The 21,266-nt window shown below is 42.9% G+C and overlaps 4 protein-coding genes across 6 annotated transcripts; 1 reads left to right on the top strand and 3 right to left on the bottom strand.

Annotated features, from left to right (window-relative positions):
* Window positions 1–2,311: 2,311 nt before the first annotated feature.
* Window positions 2,312–5,044, top strand: LOC117898764 (cryptochrome-1). The gene is made up of 4 exons (XM_034808394.1): window positions 2,312–2,647; window positions 3,338–3,681; window positions 3,742–4,661; window positions 4,719–5,044. Exons 1-4 carry the CDS (start codon window positions 2,506–2,508, stop codon window positions 4,933–4,935), a joined length of 1,623 nt encoding a protein of 540 aa, XP_034664285.1. The 5' UTR covers window positions 2,312–2,505; the 3' UTR covers window positions 4,936–5,044.
* Window positions 5,045–6,699: 1,655 nt separating this feature from the next.
* LOC117898767 (phosphatidylinositol transfer protein beta isoform) lies at window positions 6,700–16,717 on the bottom strand. 3 transcript variants are annotated; one of them, XM_034808399.1, is made up of 9 exons: window positions 16,644–16,717; window positions 16,116–16,166; window positions 9,421–9,451; window positions 9,222–9,333; window positions 9,003–9,154; window positions 8,509–8,589; window positions 8,183–8,292; window positions 7,947–8,126; window positions 6,700–7,874 (listed from the first exon to the last, which is right to left on the bottom strand). In XM_034808399.1, the coding sequence occupies exons 2-9, from the start codon at window positions 16,130–16,132 to the stop codon at window positions 7,736–7,738; spliced, it is 822 nt and encodes a 273-aa protein (XP_034664290.1). In that variant the 5' UTR covers window positions 16,133–16,166; window positions 16,644–16,717; the 3' UTR covers window positions 6,700–7,735. The 3 variants fall into 3 exon arrangements, with proteins under 3 accessions (XP_034664290.1, XP_034664292.1, XP_034664291.1); XM_034808401.1 differs by lacking the exon at window positions 8,509–8,589 and adding an exon at window positions 8,816–8,893 and having other exon boundaries at window positions 16,644–16,706; XM_034808400.1 differs by lacking the exon at window positions 16,644–16,717 and adding an exon at window positions 16,428–16,534.
* An 840-nt stretch (window positions 16,718–17,557) lies between these two features.
* Window positions 17,558–19,452, bottom strand: LOC117898762 (titin). The gene has a single exon (XM_034808393.1). It carries the CDS (start codon window positions 19,429–19,431, stop codon window positions 17,578–17,580), a length of 1,854 nt encoding a protein of 617 aa, XP_034664284.1. The 5' UTR covers window positions 19,432–19,452; the 3' UTR covers window positions 17,558–17,577.
* A 75-nt stretch (window positions 19,453–19,527) lies between these two features.
* LOC117898766 lies at window positions 19,528–20,408 on the bottom strand. The gene has a single exon (XM_034808398.1). The coding sequence runs from the start codon at window positions 20,378–20,380 to the stop codon at window positions 19,553–19,555; it is 828 nt and encodes a 275-aa protein (XP_034664289.1). The 5' UTR covers window positions 20,381–20,408; the 3' UTR covers window positions 19,528–19,552.
* Window positions 20,409–21,266: the final 858 nt, after the last annotated feature.

Raw genomic sequence — 21,266 nt, 5'->3', positions numbered from 1 at the left:
GTTGGAGCTTTCCTTTAATTTCAGTCTACCCTTCAAGCCCTAAAGTCTGTCATTTCTGTTACGCACTGTCCATGGACACACTTATGTGATTAAGAGAAATTCCTGGAAAATCTGTGCAGCTGACTGTTTGCCAGAGAACTACATAATCTCCTTACCGACATGAGAGTTCTCAATTGTTTTGCATATTAAATTCGTTTGCACATGCATACATTTCTCGCATTTGTCAGATTTCTGTCAATCCTGTACATATGTTAACAATGATTCAGTTGATTCATTTAGTTATGTCTGTGTGCGCACATGTTCCCCCTCTCTGAATGTGACATTTCCATGAATGATTCACTCAACAAAAAGGCGAAACCCCTTAAAAAGCAATGCCCCATAATCGCTTCACAAAATTGTGATGGATTGTTCTCTAGATTTTATTGTTTGAACTCGCATTTGAAGGGAGGCAGTGAGTCAGGGTGGCAGAATGGCAGAGAGGAGTTGGTTATTGCTACATGAACTGTTACACATTGCCTGAGCTGTCCTGACCTGCACTGCCTGGACTGCCTGCTTGCTGTTCGGCTCATAGAACAGCAACGAGTAGACAATGCAAGACTCGAGAATTATATACACAAGAATTCCTTCCCTATATTCTGCCTCTCCCCGTAACAAGCAGCAATCTGCAATTTGTTGCCTCTGCCTCTGCCACTGCCACTGCCTCTGTGATGTCATGTAACGAAGCAACAGCACAAATGGAGGCAACGGAAGAGCGCAAGGTTGGATGTGTGTGCTCCTTCCACTGATTGCACAAAGGATGCCCGTCAAGTCCTTGGTGACGTGTTGAGCGAAAGAATGAGACAAGCAGCCAGCGGCCGTAGCCGTAGCCTCAGTGCACCTGAGCTGGGAGCAGGGCACAAGACACCCAGCTGCCAGTTGCCCCCACAATGATAAATCGTGCTAGAAGGAGAGACTGGAGTATCCATGTAAACTATCCCCAAGGTAACCGCTTGGCTGCAATTGCCACAACAGGAAACCATACATCTCCGTGGCCCGCACATGGCGTATGAGTAATAATGGGGCCGAAATCTCTGGCAATTTAATTTCTTTTCTTTCCTTTTGCCAGTCGCAATCCCAACAACTCCTTTCCCAATCGATGGACGCAAATTAGTTTCATAAAAGCCAACACAGTTCTGAGAAGATTGTTTTGTGCGAGTCCTTCTCTGCTATTGTTCGTCCAGTTCCCAGTAACCGCACAGGACCCATCATCATCATCATCATCATCAGCAGCAGCAGAGGAGCATCTGAAAGGCTTTGCTTGACTGTTGCATGTACGTACGTACGTAGGTTCCCCCTTCCTTGCGTCCCCCTGTTGTGTGTGTGCCAGTACACGTGCGGCTCAGAGCTTTGCAGTTGACATCCCGTTACGCACGTTGCATGCCCCAGCACCAGCTTCAGCCCCTGCCGCAGCTTCTGCTGCTGGCGTTGTCTGGGCAACATGCAAAGTCGAAGTTTTTTGTGATGCATGTGCACAGCAGGGTGTAGGAGGCTGGAGCGGCGTAGGGTGGATGCTTGTCCAGGATGGGGAGACGGCGGGTAGTGGGTTGAGGGTTTGGGTTTGGGTTACCATAGCAATGCATTACACGTAAATTTAGGGACTAGAAAGTGCTGCAAGAGGCGTCCTTGGGATACCCTGTAATGAATATTTATTTATAGGTTTAGCTATGGAAAGTGAAAGATCATCTGATTGGTTTTATGATAACATATTGTATATCTCTGAGAAAACTCCCATAATCTCTGCACTTATTATACTCTTTTCTTGCCTAAAACCAGTTTAAACACCGTATATACCCTTTCGCAGGGTTACAGAAAAGTTCCCCCGTAAGCAACAGTTGTGTATTGTAAAGTGGGTAGCCGCTGGCATGGAGAATTGTTGAGCGAGTGACAGAGACAGCTACAGAGATTGAGCCGGGTGTGGTGCTGGCTGTTCTATGGGGTGGTACGGTGCAGTGCTCACAATGCAACGAACCGTAGGCTAAATGCCGCCACACACACACACTAAGCTTTTGTGTTGATGACGCGACTTGAGGGGAGAGTATATTAAAAGCAGGGTGTGCGCTTACCAGAGAGCTCACTCTTACGACAGTCGCTGGGAGCAGCTAGTGGAGTGGAGAACGAATGGAAGGTTGCTATCAAACTGTAAATCAAATAATCCACTCCAAGAGTGGGTGTAACTTACCTCAGCACTAATGTAACTTGGCCGCGAGTCCCCGCTCCGATTCCAAGTTCGTTTGGATCCAAGCAACAGTTAAGCTGCTGGCTGGCTGGAATCTCCGTCTCCGTCAACACATTCGTCAATTAGCAACCGGCGCGAGCGCATCGCAAAAGCGGAACTCAAGTCTACAATTCTATCTGCGCTATTTCCCTATTAAAGCAACCAGAGGAGAGCAATCCATATAACAGCTATAAAAGCGAACGAGAGAGAGCGTTTTCTAGTAATTCCCCACCTGCAGATTGCTGCCCGAGATGGCTGCCCGTGGTGCAAATGTTTTGTGGTTCCGCCATGGCCTTCGGCTGCACGACAATCCCGCTCTGCTGGCCGCACTTGAAGAAAAAGATCAAGGCATTGCCCTCATACCCGTATTCATATTCGATGGCGAGAGTGCAGGTGAGAGAGTGCATGGGGAAGAGCGCAGTTATATTCCTTCTCCTTTTCAATTTACACGCTCCCTCCGTCTATGAGCTAATATCGTTTTTATTCTATTCCGTCTTGCATTGCGGTTATCACATTTTTATTCTCGCATCAACTTTCGCCCCGGCAACCCCTCTGTGGCGGAACGAAAGCTCAGCAAATGCATTTTTTTGTTGGTTAGAGGAGGGCGAAGGTGCTGCAGGGAAGAAGCGAGGCGTAGCAAAACAAACAGCGCGTTCTAATGCGATTTGTGGCTAGCGCTGGCAGAATTGTAAAATGGGAGAGCGGTAAAGTGGTTAAGTAAATAGAGAGAATTTTGCATAGAACACGCTAGGAGGAAGCGAGAAAGCAAACGGAAAGCACAGCTGCCGAATAGCATGCACTTTTGAGCTTTGTGGGAGCGCCAGCGACAAAGAGAGAGAGAGAGGAAAAGAGCTACTAATTTGACCGATAAGAGGGGAGCTTTGCGCTAGCATTTGCATGAGCAGAGAGTGAGAATTAATTACAGCAATTGTCAGCACGTGTGTGTGTGTATAAAAGATGGTGTGAATTAAAGCAATACTGAGAAAAAAAAAAGATCGTACTATTGAATTGCTGAGAGCAAGAGAACGAGATGGAGAAAAATACTCACAAATATGATTACTTCTCCCCTTTATTGACACCAAGGCACCAAAAGCGTGGGCTACAACCGCATGCGCTTCCTGCTGGACTCTCTGCAAGACATCGATGAGCAGCTGCAAGCGGCCACCGAGGGACGCGGTCGACTGTTTGTCTTTGAGGGTGAGCCGACGCTCATCTTCCGCCGGCTGCACGAGCAAGTGCGTCTGCACAAGATTTGCGCCGAACTGGACTGCGAGCCCATCTGGAACGAGCGGGATGAGGCAGCCAGGCTGATGTGCCGCGAGTTGGGCATTGAGTACGTGGAGAAGGTGTCCCACACGCTGTGGGATCCGCGTCTCGTTATCGAGACCAACGGTGGCATACCCCCTTTGACCTATCAAATGTTTCTAGTGAGTGTTTGGTCCTTTGGTGCATTGATTCCCTATGGTTAAAGTGGTTTGTCTTTGCAGCACACTGTGCAGATTATTGGAGTGCCGCCGCGACCTGCAGTCGATGCGCACATCGATGATGCCACCTTCATCCAACTGGCGCCGGAACTGAGGCAACATCTGGGCTGCTTCGATAAGATTCCCAATCCGGAGCACTTTAACATCTACAGCGACAACATGGGCTTCCTGGCGAAGATCAATTGGCGCGGTGGCGAGACCCAGGCCCTCGCACTTCTCGAGGAGCGATTGAAGGTGGAGAGGAACGCCTTCGAGCGGGGCTACTATCTGCCCAACCAGGCGATGCCCAACATCCAGGAGGCGCCCAAGTCGATGAGCGCCCATCTGCGCTTCGGCTGCCTCTCGGTGCGCCGCTTCTACTGGAGCGTCCATGATCTCTTCGAGAATGTTCAGCTGGCGGCCTGTGTACGTGGCGTTCAAATGGCTGGCGGCGCACACATCACCGGGCAGCTCATCTGGCGGGAGTACTTCTACACGATGTCCGTCAATAATCCCAACTATGACCGCATGGAGGGCAACGAGATCTGCCTGAGCATTCCGTGGGCCAAGCCCGATGAAGATCTCCTGCAGCGCTGGCGCCTGGGACAAACCGGTTTTCCCCTCATCGATGGGGCCATGCGACAGCTGCTCGCCGAGGGCTGGCTACATCACACGCTCCGCAACACGGTGGCCACCTTTCTCACCCGCGGCGGGCTCTGGCAGAGCTGGGAGCCCGGGCTGAAGCACTTTCTCAAGTATCTGCTCGATGCGGATTGGTCGGTGTGTGCTGGCAACTGGATGTGGGTCTCGAGTTCGGCCTTTGAGCGCCTGCTGGACTCTTCTTTGGTGACCTGTCCTGTGGCGCTTGCCAAGCGACTCGACCCGGAGGGGGTGTACATTCGGCGATATGTACCGGAGTTAAAGAATTTACCCAGGGAGTTTATGTGAGTAGACTGATGTACTTTGAAGGTGCTTTGTTCCTCATTCGATTTCCTTTTCAGCCACGAACCCTGGCGCTTGTCGGCTGAGCAGCAGGTGCAGTACGAGTGCCTGATTGGAGTGCATTACCCAGAGCGTGTAATAGATCTATCGAAGGCCGTCAAGCGCAACATGATGGCCATGACATCGCTTCGAAACTCTCTGATCACACCGCCGCCACATTGCCGGCCCTCCAACGAGGAGGAAGTGCGCCAGTTCTTCTGGCTGGCCAACTACTAGACGAGATCTACTATTATTACTATTTTATCAATGTTCAAAATACCTCTACATACTACATTAATGTATTTCCTACTCTTCACCAACGTATACGAATAAATAGTCAATTGTCCGCGCGTGTGTCTGTATATATTATATATAATTAATAATGCTTTATTTTCATCAATTAAAATAATTTCTACAATACAATTTGTATGGGTTTTTCGTTTTTATTTTGTTTTATATTATTTTGTATTTTTAACAGCTTATAACTTGGGTTTTACTCATGTATCAATTATCAATTTGTTTGTTGTATTTTTTTCAGCTTATGTCAAAAATCATTTATGTTGTATATGTATGTATAATTATTATTATCATTTGTATTACGTTATCAAATTATACGTTAATTAACAGCATTAATTAAATAGGGTTTTACTTTAGTTTTTATATTTATATTTTTTTGTTATCTTTATTTCGAGAAAAATTGAACGCGAATTTATTTCAAATATTGAAATCGAATTAGATTTTTGATGTAATGAGAATGTATTAATTATATTTCCTTATAATTTGTCTAAATTGTGGTGTATATTTTATTTTAATGCCTACAATTCTGGTATTCGTTCGATCTAGTAGATGTGAGGGTATGGGTGGGGTGTGCTGGTGAGGGCGGTGCCATATAAATGAAATTTATTGTTGATATACGTACTGGTTATATGATGAATGCTGGATGGGACCTATAAAGGAGTTATTGTTTGAAATTTGAGTCCCTCGACAGTTTCTTGTTGTTGCTACAAATCAAGTTTGGAGTTTTAAAGATTTAACCTCGAACCGGCCGAGGATTTTTTAGCACGTTAGTAAACACATTTAGAGAGGCGAATGCACACACACATTGAGTAGAGAGGAGAGTTCTTCAAAAAACGCACACATACACACGTACAGTAGATAAGTAGCTATAATGAATCAATCAATCAATAACCAACGAACCAACTAATGAACGAGAACTCACACAGCAAATAACAAGTTGAGGCAATTTGTATACGTTATGGAATCGAATATATATTGTATGTATATTAACTGTATATATCTCGTAAACGCATTTCGCTTTTTGCTATTATTATATTTTTAAAGTACTCCTCGATTCAAGTGTATTTATGTACATATGCTGATGCATTCACTATATATATGTATGTATATGCATTTATTTTTTATTTATCTGAGTGGCTATCGTATCTGTGTCTCTTTCTGTCTGCGTGTCTGTTTGAGTGTTGAGTGATATAAAAATAAAAGCTGCTCCCTCTTAAATGGAGTACGCAATATATATTCCCCCACTTAAATCCTCTTGATGCCTGTTCCATTTCCATCTGATGATTGCTGTCTGAATGCTTTAAGCTTATGAGGTTCATGTATATCCATTTTGTATTTAATCTTTAATAGGGTGTCCCTCTTTGTGTGTGTGTGTGTGTGTGTGTGTGTCTGTAAGTGTGCTTTAAGATCATTTAAAAAGCTTTGTATTACTTGATATTTCTGTCTGTTTTTCGGTTTAGATTTTTAGTTTTAAAATGGACGTTTCATAGATAGATATATAGATATACACGGTAGATACATATACATATGTATAAGGTTCTCTTCCTTCTTCCTCCTTTTGAGCAGAAAATGTAGCGGCAGATGGTAAAAAGTTATTTGAAGCATTTCGAGATACGCGAGATTTGTGTCCTGTGCAGAGAGTAGGAATTTGATTGGATTGGATTGGATTCTGTGTGTTTGTCTAAGGTGGTTCTCTTTTATTAATATAATTTTAGGCATTTTTATCGAGTAGATATTGGCAGTTTTCTAGTGTTTGTTTATGCTCGAAGAAAACTATTGGCTATCACGATCCTTGAGTCAACCCAAATGAAAGGCAAGTTACTGTGTTTGCCCTGTCCATATTTGACAACAAAACACCACAGACCCTCGACCTTTTACTCCGCTTCCTCCTCCTTCTCATTCTCGGCTGATTGTTACATTGACTTTTTGAAATGCAAATCAAATGCAGACCACAGGATGCATAAACCATGAATGCAAATAAACCCTGCCTTCCATGTACATTGTACATATCTTTTGAGATGTCTCAACAATCTAATCTCCTCTCTTCTCTGTCTCTCTCTTTGTCTTTATGTCTATAGAAATCGCATGTTCAAAATGCTCTGCTCTGCGAACCCGCTCCAGGCTCTCCCTGGATGGATTTCCTTCCCTTTCGATTCTCATTTATATTCGTTCATTTCGAATGTGGTGTGGTTGGTGTGTGGCTTTTGTGTTTAACTTTTTACATTAATCTGTCATTTGGTTTTATTCTCAAAATTTATACAAAATGCAACTTTAATCAACTTCCATATTGAATTCCATTACAAGGAGAAGGAAAAACGAATTGGGAGACAGAAAGGTGCGTGAGTCCCTTCCGTGAATACATTTTACATACGAGTGCAGGTTGGGTTCGCTCCTGCAAATGTTTCTTTTTGTCGGGTGCTCTATTCTATATGTAACTAAACTTTTATTTTTAATTTTTTTTATACTTTCTTGTCATACACTTGGTGTTCTTTTGTGGTTGTTGATGCACGCCACGCATTCAAATTGCTTTCATTTCGTTAATGCTTTTGCTTTTCGATTTTTAGTTTTGCAGTTGGTGTTTTTGTTTCCAGTTTTGTTTTTGTTTTTATAACGTACATTTATTTATGCAATTTTGTATCTTCATTTTGTATTTTGCTTTGCCTTTTAGTTTTTGTTGTTTTACTCCTTTTTACAATACACATTTTATATTTTGCTTTACAATTTTCTACTACTAATATATTTAATCGGCATCCGCACGCATGCCCCGCACTTCGCCCACCTGCCGCGCCTTGTCCAGCTCTTCCTTGACCTGCTCCTCGATGGCGCGAATGTCCTCCATTGTTAGACCGTACCAGCGATCGGTTGAACAGAAAACTTGGCTATAAAAGACACACAAAATACAATTAATTAATGAATACTTCAGCGTGTATTTCCATTTAATGATCCTTTACCGATGGAAGTTTGTGAAAAGGCGTCGCTCTGACTTTTGTATAAAATTCTCTACTCTTGTCTGCAGGCCGAACCATTTGAATTCGCATGTCACCAGCTTGTAGCAGGTCATCACGGGATCCACACGCTTTTTCCAGTCGGCACCCACCAGAGGGCCACGTCCCGTCTTCTTTGACTGGTAGCTGGAAAGCGAAAGGCGAATTAAAGTTGTGTGCAAAATAAAGGAAAGCAGTCTTACGTGGTGGGATCCTCTTCGGACTTGAAATCTGCAGGCAATATCGGATCATTGGCAATGTCAATGTGCACTATCTCGCGTGCTTTCAGCTTATCCGGCGTCAGTTCGTGCACCTGCAGGGAGATCAAAGTGGAAAGCAAACAGAACAGAACCGAGAGATCTTAAGATAGTTTCATATTCGTTGTATTGGAGACATTGAAAGCGTTTCTAGATACGAACGAGAGACACATGCACATGGATAAGCAAACAAACAAAGACTACAAACAACACAAGTAAAATATACAAATATATAAATAATTTAAAGGCCATGACAACCGCACAACACTCACATTCGGTAAGTCGCCAAGGTCATTGTTAAAATGATTCGATTCAATAGTTATAAGAAAGTTTTTGTTCATATAACCAGGATTCTTGTTAGCAGAAGAACATAAACAGTACAGATCACAAAGCCATAAACCATAAACCATACACCAAGCCAAAGAAAAACGTTAATGGGAATTGCATGACGATCGATTGATTTGATTTGATTGATGTTAGTCGTTACATTAATAGTAATATGCGTATGGGTATAATGAAAGTAAAAATAAAAGAAAGGAACAATAATTAGTTGTGTTTTGTCTGGGATCCGACACTTACATTCTCTGAATCGCCCGCATCGCCGACATGCAGGGTGTCGATGATTATTTTAAAGGCATCTTTCATGAATTTGGGGTTCTAGAAATTCGTACAAATAAAACAGATTTGTTGGCATCAATCTAATGATCTCCCCCAATCCTCTCAAAACATCCCCCTTGACATTCCCCCATTCCCTCCCTCGATTTACCGTGATAATCGTTCGACAATAGGGATAAGCATTCCATGCCTCCTCGTGTATCTCCAGAGAGCCCTTGGGTGCCAATAGTCTTATGTACGCTGGAACTTTTGATTGCAGATGATAGATCTTATATGTATATTGACCGGAAGTGTATTTGCCACCTGCAAAGAAGAGCATGAATTAATAAATGATCAACAGATGCAGCCATCGGGATTAACCGGCACTCACCCAGCAGTGGAACGTTGTCGAATGGCTCATTCTTTAATACCTCAATGCCCTCGCCGCCGCCTGTGTTCTCCTTTGACGCCTCGGCCACTGAGAATAATTGTGCAACTTGATACTGGAAACACAGACACACAAAAGAAGAAAAGTTTCATTAACTCTGCGAGATGGAGGGGTTACGACCCTTGCGGCTCTCCTCACTTACCTCTTCCACAGTCAATGGCAAAGTCACGCGGCTGCAAAGAGAAATATCAACGAGAGAGAGCATAAGCGAATGAAGGCATAAAAGGTTACATGATTTTAATTAAGTTTTAAATATAAAAAACATTTTTTTAATTAAATGCAGGCCGCCTGCGTGGATACAAAGGTATTTGATACTCTACTGGAGGATCCAAGGAACGCCAGAAAGCAAAACCCACAAAACCCATTCGCACACAAAATCTTGAAAATAACTTTATTTAACAGCCACACAACCACAGAACACTTAGCCACAACTATTCTAAAGACATTCTGAGCGCTTTGTTTAACTTAAAGATACACACAAACATATATCTTTATCTACAAGATAAGCACTTTGATGGGGCAAACACTTTAGCTGATAATTGCCACACTTTCAAGCGCCACTCGGGCGTACGCGTATCTCGAATCTCTGGCATTTATCGTGTATCATGTATCTGTCTCCAGATGCTAATGAGAGCAAAGTTGTGGACTCGTTCAACCTGCACCATAATTTAAATTCTCGCATTTTAATTAAAAGCAGACATAAATATGCATTGACCGAAAATAGCCAGGGAAAAAATACCGGCCCGCCTGGGCTGCCTGGCAATATTAAAATTCCGCAAAAGCATTTCCATTTGCATGCATACGAGCGAGTCACACACACAAACACATTCGTCCTCTAATTACCGAAAAAAAAGGGTTGCAGATGTGGCTTCAGGAAGTGCTGTGGGTCCTTCGCATAATTATGCCACAGCCTTGAAAGTTGTTTTTTCGCATGACATTTGTTGCGGCTGCAGCCGCTGCTGTCGTTGGGGGACGGGGACAATTTAATTGCACACAAATTTTAGCCAGAAAATATTTACAAGAGGGAAAAAACACACTGTACGGTACACAGTTATTTTCCTGAACATACACTCAACGAAGTGGAGTTACTCTTCTCTGTCCAACAGTTTTATTCAATTGCCATCGCATTCCAAATCCTCCCAAGATAGACTACGCAGCTAAACTTCTGCTTAAGCTACGGCAAATCCTCAGTTATGAATCTAAAATTCAACAAAAACTCCCATTTAAACATGATTGTCAATGTGCCCCAAGGAAGTTCCGGTTTTGCGCAACATTCAAGTTATTTTTCCAAGAAACTGCAATCTAGCCCAAGTCTGGGGTAAAATGAAACATTTACACAGGTACGTAATAAAGGGTTAAATTGCTCCCCTGGTGATAATGCAGGAAGGAAGCGTTCGGCATTCCACAACGAGGTGTGAAGCAAAGCTTTTCCTTAGCCATAAAGCCACAGCGCCCATGCCCCCCGCACCGCATCAGCCCCCGTCGACGTCTTGGCGCCTCCCTGCAAGTTTATGAGCTGTCATCTAGTGTTGTTGTTGCCTTTAACCCCACTTCTGTCGTCAAGCACATGAAAACCCCACAACAAAAAACAAAACACGAGGAACAATCAAAGTGAGCAGAAGATGGCAGGGAGAGAGAGACAGAGACAACTTTGATACTTTGTTTGACGAGGACTGCTGCCCTTGCTGCTACTGCTGCTGCTTCCAGACGCAATTAACCTTTTGGCCCTTCTGTTGACACTTGTAATGATGTGTTTCCTAATTGCCAGCCGAATAGAGCAACTGGTGGGCGTGGTCGCCCCTTTAATGTGGCGTCGGCGATGCCCCGGAAAAGTTGCCTCAACTATGCGACGCTGCTGCCTTCCCGCCACACCGCACCCCCCCACAAGGTTGAAGTTCGCCGTGCGCTGCTCCTGCCCACTTTTGTGCAGTGTTTAACTTTTGACTTAGTCCATGCCAGGTACTGAGATGGATGATTAAGGTGTGAGCGAGGGCAGAGGGAATGAAGAGAAGGGCTCGAGTTTAAAGTAAATTAAAACCTTTTCATGCTGCCTCTTAATTGTTAATGAAGTTATTCGCGAGTACAAAACTAATTAGAAAAGGCAAATAAATTGCAGGTAAAACTAAGGGATAGTGGATGAAGGAGCTTTGAAGGTTCTTCGGAAGGTGTCAGTCAGTTTAAAAGTCTCGTTAAGATTGTACATATATCTTTCACATTTCATTAAAAAAATGTAATAGATACAAATACATATATTATTTAATTATGGTTCAAAGTAATGGTTCAATCAATTTTAGCAACCATTTATTTTGCTTTTTTCTTATTAAAGAAATCCCATCTAATTCTTCAATTACTGAAAACAAAACGATACTGGAAACTTTTCCTTTCATCAAATTTCATCGTTTAATCAATTCAAATTGTAAAAGTTTTTGGCACACAAAGAAATTGCCCAAAAAAAAAAAAATTATTTCTCTTATATATTTTTCTTTCTTGGAAAGTTGTCCTCCTGGTCTCCTGCTTCCTCCCCATAATAAACACAAAAGACAGACAAAAAGAAACAAAAATAAGAAAGACTCATAAAATCCCCAAAATCAAAAACAAGAAGGAAATATTTATGGCCGTTGGGCCCATGAAGGAAATAACAGAGAACACAGTTTGTGACAAAAGTTTGTGTCCCAATAAGATACGAGTACAGATATAAGTAAATAAATTTTTCAGAGGGGGTTCCCTCAGGCAGGACGAGGAGCGAGAGCTCTTCTCTAGTGTCCCCAAGGGAGAGAAAGAAATAATAGAAACAACATCCACAACTGGGTCAAATACATATATCCCAAAGCGAGAGATCAAACGATACAAGACACGCAAACGTCCTCCAATACTTTTGCACTGAAAAAAAAGGGGGAACAAATAGAGAATCAATTATTCCCACAAATACAGCTACACTTGTAGACCAAGACGAGGATTTTTATTGGATATCTTTGAAATTTCTCTCAGTGCATGTGCGAGTGACAGAGGAACGGGTTTAGTGAATCAGAGCACACAATGAAAGCAATAAAGAAATTATGCAAAAACAAAACAAGGCAAAATCCGGATATAAAAGAAATCGTCACATATGCGAAGAGCCAAAGGAAAGGGCTGGGAAGAAGAAGTAGTTTGACTTAAGGACTGTCGCAGGCGAGAATAAGAGAAGAGACAGAAAGAATGAATGAATGAATAAAAGTCAACTGAGTCACGAAACAAACAATAACAACAATAACGGCTGAGCAGCCAGCGGGAAGAGCACTGAAGAGTGAGCTCTTAATGAGACCAAAGTTGCCGAAAGAAAACAAGAAAACCCTCAAGGGGGTCGCTCGGTAGGTGGGTCTTTCTCTCTTCCCCTGTGGCCATGCACAAGCGGGGAAATTGTTTGCTTTTGTTGGCATAATTGAAAATGGAAAGTGAATGTGTGAGTGGGCCGGCAGAGTGAGTGTGGGCCAAAGTGGGTGACAGAGAGGGAGAGAGGGAGCTTCTGGCCATGGCTCGCTGCGGTCTCTTCGTGGGCGGCCGCCACTCTCGGACAACAATTGAAGGCTGGTCTGAAGTACAGTAATAATTGATTTACTTCGCAGTAAAAGATGTCATGTGGCGAGATTGGAAATGGAATGGTGAGACAAGGGGGGCAAGGGCGAGGTCATATCACACATGTATGATGTATGTACATATGTATGTATGCATGCATAATGAAGGTTGTTTTTTCTTTCAAGGAAAATATTCATTCAATCGATGACTGCATCAAAAAACATATGAAAGGAAGGCCTAGGACACGGGTGGATCATAGTCCTAGCAATACCAAGAACATCGAGAGACAGACCATCTTCCCTACAAGAATACACATCAAATATATTGCCAAAGGGACATCCCTCTCTGCATGACCCACTTCTGGGGTCAAAGTCATAATCAACACTCTGAAAACCCACAATTAAACTTAACCCAAAAAAACCCCCACAATTGCCTTGGGATTAACCTTGTCTAACAGTCGTCGTTTTTTATTCGCGTCATGGTCTCTACGGGGCCCGCATATGGCATTAGGCCATCTGATCTACCATCAGTCACACTCAATTACCAACAATTTGGCTGGGCTGCGAGCCAATACTCGTACATTCGAATCGTGTAATGATACTTTAACTGGAGCGCACACACCACACACACAGACGCCTAAACGGCACAAATGTTTCGTGTTATCTTATCAGAGAGTATGTACATGGAAAATACAAATGGCGGAACTGAAATTAGAGCTCGTGCCATTTTCAAATTGATTGGATGGAGGCAGACGGGACTGGCAGGTGGGTTTGGGGGGTAGGCTCCCCCAGATATGTCTGGGATTCAAAGTGCGCCAATCGGAGTGTCGTGGGGCTGTAAAAGTCACGCCAGAGTACGTTTTCCCTCAGCCGACATTAACCTCTCTCTAATCGTAGTATTACTCGTGCGACGACTTTATGTACGTCCGTACATATGTATGTATGTGTGTATGTACATATGTATGTATCTTTTAAATATGTTTGTATGCTGATATTGAAAACAAGTTTTTAGCTTTTAGAGATCAAAGTTGAAAGAGTTGAAGAGCGCAAATGACAGTACGATCTATTAGCGGAGAGATGTGAGAAATAAAACATGATATTTAATAACATTTTGTAAGTCTTTTTTCTTTTTGTATAAGGAAACCCAAGCACTGATTGATTATTCTTTCACTTAAATCCCTTAAACTCCTCATAAAGTAATGTTTACTAGTGGTCATTTACCACAAACGATATCAGATACGCAACCCTACAAATACGCACCGCACTGTAGGAGTGGTGTATGCAATTTGTATTATAAATTCACTTCCCAGTCGACTGTCAATAAAATGCACTCCCTCTGCCTGCACTTAAAGTATTAATTTGTGAGGCACACGGAAAAAAGAGATGTTTGTTCACGGGGAAATGCGGACGCCACACATACAACATTTAAGCTTGCCGTGCCACATTTTAAGTGCAGGTTATTTGGTTTATCGCTTTCGACTTGATTGTACAATATGTATTTTCATTTTTGCCATTCGTCCCGGAGGCATTTTCAAATTGTTTATCAGCCTGCAGTCATCATCCATACAATACGTGGGAATACGTTCGTTCATGGTATATATTTTTATATTTTTCCTGCATTTTTCATTTCCCATTTAATGAAGGCGTTGAAATGTTCACAACCAAATGGTTTACACTTCAAAAAGATGCAAAAATCTGGCAATAAAAACTTTTACTTTTTGCAAATATGCAAATGTGCCATGAGGAGGGAATATTGAACAGAGTTTAATATTTGTGCAGCATATGGGATAAAGTGTGCGAAAATAGTCTCACCCAGTTCGTCGCTCCCTACAACCCTTTGATGCAACTTACAACACTTAATCTGTTTATCAATTACTCGCAATTTTCAGCAATCGATTTGCTGTACAATCTGCGTTAAGAACTCGCCATTATCTATGCTGATTGATTACAGGCACGGCAATTTACTAAACTTGATAAGAAACTGAGATTTAATCGTACTGCGTGTATCTGTAAGGGTTAACCTTGTAGCAGGTCCTCAAATTTATTCATATTTCCTTAACCTTCACGTGGCAGCTGCTGACAATGTCAAAATCAATTATAAAATAAATTGAGCAATTCAATTTGCAGCCTTTTTGGCAATTTCCGTTCATAAATTAAAATGAATAAGAATGCCAGAACAATAGTTTAGACTAACGGATACCCTGCTTAGCTGATGAATTGAATCGAAGGAAATAATTTCAGATTGTTTCGAATGAATAGATTTTGTTTTATCGCTATGCTATCTTCTTCCAATCATATCGCATCAGGAGGTACTTCATAAGCCTTCTACCACGCACTTTAATGCTTAGTGTGCACACCTTCACTTTAACGCAATACACCCTTGTACTCCCACAAATACCCCTCATAAATATAATTTCCAGCTACAGAGAGAGAGCGAAAAAGAGAGGGACAGTGGGACCGCTGGAGTGAGAGCCAGAGCGGAGGGAAGTGATTTTCAGGCAGCAACGTGAATAATTTGCAAAGAGAATCTTTATAGCATTAATAGCATTGATTGGAGGCATATTTATAGCACTCTTCTGATTGAGGGACATTTGTAAACCGATCCCGAACCAAACACTAGCCATCGAATGTGTTATAAACCATAGTTTATGCAACAAACAAATAAAACCTTATCGACCATTTATTTTACAACTTGTTTGATTAAAGCCTTCGAAGCGCGAAAGAGTGATGGAAGCGGGGGAGAGAAAGAGTGCGAGAGTGAGTCACCGCCAACAACAATGCGAATTTGACAACGTGGCACCGGTTGGCAGTGGCTGCGGCGTCAGCGGCGCTTAAACAAATTGAAGTCGGCTTTTACTCGAATTTCGCAGCAATTCAATGAGAATTATGGTTGAACGGCTTCAAGAGAGAGGCCAATAAGTGAAAAGACGCTTACGTAGCCTCCAACTTGAAACTCATTACGTCACCTGGATGAGAGAGTAGCCCAAGAGAGAGAGAGAGAGTGGAAGAGAGAGCGAGCGTGGCAATGCTAGTCGTTCTGATAAGAAAAACATACTTTTGCGGTAAAATAAATGCACAAGAAAAAAACAGAAAAGCAAAAACAACGGCAACAACAAAGGCTGACACGCGACAGTGATGAAGAGAGAGGGCGAGAGAGAGAGGGAGAGAGAGAGAGGCGGGAGCACAAAATCGATTTGTCACAAAGTATTGTGCGGCTTGCCTTTGTCATTTAAATGTTTAAACGCAAAGATTTATGCATAAATGGTGTACTGAAAGGAATACTCACAATTCTTTGATCTGCATTTTTTCCAAATTTTTATTTCACTTTTCGAAAACGCTGAGAGGGAGGGGAGAGAGAGCACAGATATAAATTAAATTTGAATTTCTCTTTTCCATGCATTTATTTAAAAACTATATATAGATGCACTTGCACTTAATGAGCAGCAGCAACCTTCAAATACGCATTTTATTCTATATTTAATTTATTTGAGCAAACAAAACGCTTGACTGCGAGGGGTACACATAAGAAGGGTGGCACACAGTGCAACGGAAAGAGGGGTTCTCTTTTGTTTGGCTGCCAACTAGCCACAGCATTTACTTTTCATTCACTTGTTAATACAATTTAGTTGAGCGGCGTTTTAGTTTCACTTAAATTGATTTTTTCTTGATTTTTTTTATGAATTGTCGGCTAAAAAACACGAGTCATATGCCACCACACACACTCTGACACAGCACGCACGCACGCAAACACACACACACAGACGCAATCAGTTGGTTTTGCGGCAAAATTTGATTCATCAAAATGCAGACGTACAACTGTTTAGATGCCGTGTTTGCCTAATCGCCGGAAAAACGTTGCGCGTCCGTACTATTTGTTAATAATTTTTTGTTATTAGGGGAGCTATGCAGTGTGGCCGCTCAAAGATATACCGTCTGACCCTCAGAAATATACCGAAATTTACCATCTCAATATACCATATAACGAAAAAAAACTATCTTAGCACACCTAACGCCCCTCTATTTTTACAAGAGAACAACTTGAGTTTAACCAATAAAACGTAATCCTGTTCGTAAATTGAAGGGATCTAATGGATCTTTCTCTTTGCTTTGCTTAGCACATAAATTTACCAAGGTGCCAATGACCTGCAATGCGTAAAATATGTTACATATTTAAAAATAGTCCACCATGGGTTAATCGTTGTGTTCATGATCGGAAATCATATTCATCGATTTTAATATTCTGTTCAATATTAGTAGCTAGCTAGTACTTTTAGCAGTGAAGTTATAATTTTTTCCGATTCTTATTCGATTTTCAGATCTTCCTTTTCTTGGACTTTTTAGAAAATAAAACAATAAACGGAAGTGGTAATGAAATGTTAAGCCATTTGAACACTTGTTGCCTGTCAGTTGAAAACATGTGAATATATCACTGTATTTACTGCATGTTATGTTATCCAAGTTTTTTTTAAACATAAGTAAACATTTCCTCAGTTCTCTAATTATTTTGCTTACTTTTTGTTGGTTCGATATTAATGCAAATTATAGTTTCGATAGTTGAAATATCGATTTTCTTGTCGCATTATAAAACGATGCACGGACACACTTTGATATGGGCTCATGGACGATGCGATGATTCCCAGGGCTGGCTGTTTAAAAAGGTTATCTTATCCAAGTTACCAAATTGAGCGAAATACAAAATGAAAAACTTTTAAATACAATTCTTTCGTTGTATCATGATCCTGACTCTTTCATATATTTGCAAAGTATGGATCGAATTCAGTTGTCTCGGGAATATATTCTTCTCTTGGAGGCTTTTCAACCTCGTCTTTCTGGTTTCCTGTGGTTGCCCTTGGAGTCTGCTCCGTTTGCTTCGGGGTATCTTTTGCTGTCACTTTCTTATTTTTCGTACTTGTCACCTTTGGTTTTCTTGGCTTCCGCGTGGAATGGACCGTGCTCTCATTTGTGGTTTTTAGTTGTCGATTCCTTGGAGAATGCCCACTTTTTAGAGGCTTCGTTGCGTTCTTTTGCTTCGGACTCTCTGTCACTGTCGCTTTTTTTGAGCTTTCTATCACTGTCCTGTGCTTCGGGCTGTAAATCATTTTTCTTTGCTTTGGACTTGATGTAACTGGTACCTTGATTTTTTTCGGATTTCGGGTGGTCCTGGCAGTCGTCTCTGTCTCTGTCTCGTCTTCATCTTCGTCATCTTCATCTTGGATATCCGCATCTTCCTCTTCGTTTCGGAGCTCCATTACTTTCTTATTTTTCGGACTCTCAGTAACCGTTTGTTTTTTCGGACTCTCCCTCATTTTCATTTGCTTCGGTTTGCGTGTGTACCGAACAGTCGTCTCTGCCTCGTCTTCTTCATCTTCCTCTTCGTCTTCACTCACGGAATCTTTCTCTTCGTTGGAAGGCTCCGCTGCTTCCCTTTCTTTTGGACTTTCAGCCACCGTTTCCTTTTTCGGACTGTGTGCCACTTTCTTGGCTTTCGGGGTATTGGCCGCCTTGTTTTTATTGGGTTTCTCTGTCTCTTTTTCATCTTCCACATCCTCCACCTCTTCATCTGCTTCATCTGCAGTCTCCGTATCATCCTCTACTTTAGCAGTAACCCTCACTGTTTTACTTCTCGGACTCGCTGCAGTTACTGTTTGACTTGTCGGACTCACTTTCGGCTGTTGCTCGGTGGTGGCTGTGGTAGAAGGACGCAAAACCCTTCGCCTAATGGTGACCCTTCTGGTCTTGGGCTTGAGCTTGGGCTTGGCCTGCTTATCCACCCGCATGCGTAGCGAGATTTTGATGTTTCCCTTGCCGGAAATCTTCTCTGAGACGGCTATGTTCTTTGCCCAGACCTTGCACGTGATTTGCACCTCCTTGTTCTCGGGCATGTCCTTCAGCTGGATGGCCACCACGCGGGTGACGCCCTTCATGTTGCTGGAGACGTCGTAGTAGGGCCCCGGAATGTAGATCATCGTAGGCGACGGACCCTTCGTCACCTTGCAGTTCAGCCAGATCCTGCTCTTGCCGCCATACTTGCCGAGCACATCGTTGAGCTCGTCGGGCGCACTGGCTGGCAGATCGTTAGTGTCGTCGTACGTCTGCGGCTTGAATCCGTACACATGGTTCATCTTGACGAAGAAGCAGGGCGTCTTCGCCGTCCCATAGCCCCAGAGCGAGTCCGTGTTGCACTCGTGGAAGAACTTCTCCGCATTGTCGTTCAGTTTCTCAAGCGCCGCTTCGATGGTGTCGGCTATCGGATGGATCTGCTTCTCCAGGTGCGTGTACCACGATATGGTGGTTGTGTTGCCCGGCACAGCGGATAACCCGGGCGCTCCCTTCAGCCACCTGGGCCGATCTTTGGGTATGAGCGCGTAGTTGAATATTATGAACCACATGCTCATGAGTAAAAAGATCAGGAAGTACAGAAAGAGGTAGTAGCCAATGAACCGGAGCCACGCAAAGGCTGTGCGGCCGAACAACTGATTGTTGTCCAGGTCCAGGACCCGCTTCTGCCACGGAATGTCCCGCTTCTTGCGCGTCACCTCCTCCTGGCGGAAACGCTTTCGCACTTTGTAGTACCCCGCAGGGATCATCAGATCCTCCGGCATTGTAGTGGAGAGTGTTTTTCCAAGTGATTTTGTTTCTTAAATTGTTCAAACAAATAGAATTTATAGATAGAACGAAGTGGATGTGGGTGTAGAAGTGATATGCCTACTAGCTGTCTCTCAATCATTCATCGTAGATGTCAATTTCGTCGTAGAGATTGTCCAGTGGGTCAATGTGCGCCGTCGGATCCACATGATGCATCACAAACTTCACAGTGGCATGCTCCAATGGGATATTACGGGCCCACACGGAGCACGTGACGTGCACCTTCTTATTCGCTGGCAGATTGTAAAACTTTACGCCAATGATGCGACGAAAGCCGGGCTCCTCGTGGATCACTCGCTCCGTTTCGTTCTCCGAGGTGTTTGGGTCCACGTAAAAGTTCTCCTTGGTGAAGAGCCCGTCGGCATCGTAGAACATTTCGGGCACATACGAGATCCCCGTCGTCACCTGCTTATACACGAAATCGCAGGAGGCCCAGATTTTATTCGAGCGCTGCTCGGGCGCCATCTCCATCATGTAGCGGCGCAGTTCTATGGGCACCGCAGCGGGCAGAGAGCGGCGTTCGCTGTAGGTGCTGGCCTCGAAGTTGAGCGCCTGATTGATCTTCAGCAGGACGCAGGGATTGTTCGAGAGATATCCGTAGGCGTGATCCAAGTTGCATGCCCTCAAGCGGTGTTCCGCCTTGTAGCCGTACTTATCCACGAGATGACGTATCTGCTTTTGCAGCTTGTTCGATGCCTGCTCCCCAATCTTGCCCCACATTATAAGCTTCTCGAGGCCCAAATTGGGACCCATAGGGGCTATGGACAGGCTGGGAGGCTTTCGAACGGCAGGCTGCTCGGCATCCAATCGAAACTGCTGCAGCAGTGTCCAATAGATGAACACAAAAATTCCCAGACACAGGCTAAACGCAAGAAGGTACAACAGCACTTTGGTGAAGCGACACATGGTGCGGTATAATACTTATTTCCACGTTACCCTTTGAGTGTTGGTCCAGAGTTTGCTGGAACAAATTTGAATTTGAAGTTTAAATTAAAACGGTTGCTTATCGATTACCAAAAGAAGCGTTTTTTGGATGCCATGCATCGATTACGAATTTCAGTGTTGACAAGCGTTGCCCAGGACAACTTGATCACCGATCAATGATCCATTTCTTGAGAGCGTTTTTCATGCAAGAATTCATGGATCGGATATTGAGAAATGGAGGCGATTATATGATCGTTCACCAGGACTCAAAAACGCAATGGATCATGGATCGGTCATCAACTTGTCCTGGGGGATGGTTGTGCCCCAACATTGGGCACGGGATTAGCGACACCCTGCTACCCTTGCGGACAAGGATATCCTCGAATTGAGAAAAAGCTGGAAATCTCAGGAATTGATTGAAAATTAAAAAACTAGTCAATCAGTTTGAAGATCCATCTCAACGAAATTCCTCATATTATAGATGCAGAGAATGTACATATATATGTATATACATAGATCGATATACATATGTATATTTATATAGAAAACATATGAAGAGGTTAACAAAATGACAGTCTAAGATAGAGTTAGGAATGCTTAAGAGCAGCTTGGAAAACATTATTTTACTATTAATTAATTAAAATAGGGTATAGAACGACACATACGACTGGTTGGTTAGCAACAAATTGTCAAAACGTATCATTCCTTGTCCACACGTAACGTTTTATGCTATTTTTTTTGGTGACCTTTTTATTTTGATCATTATTTTTAAAACGATGCAATAAAAACAAGTCATTAAAACTGGACAATCTTGTGGAGAATTGATTGGTTAATCGGATAAAACTATAGTCTTATTGCTGAGAATCCA

The sequence above is a fragment of the Drosophila subobscura genome, chromosome O, assembly GCF_008121235.1.
Source record: "Drosophila subobscura isolate 14011-0131.10 chromosome O, UCBerk_Dsub_1.0, whole genome shotgun sequence".
NCBI classification, from domain to species: domain Eukaryota; kingdom Metazoa; phylum Arthropoda; class Insecta; order Diptera; family Drosophilidae; genus Drosophila; species Drosophila subobscura.
This window is presented reverse-complemented; position numbering and strand designations above follow the sequence as displayed.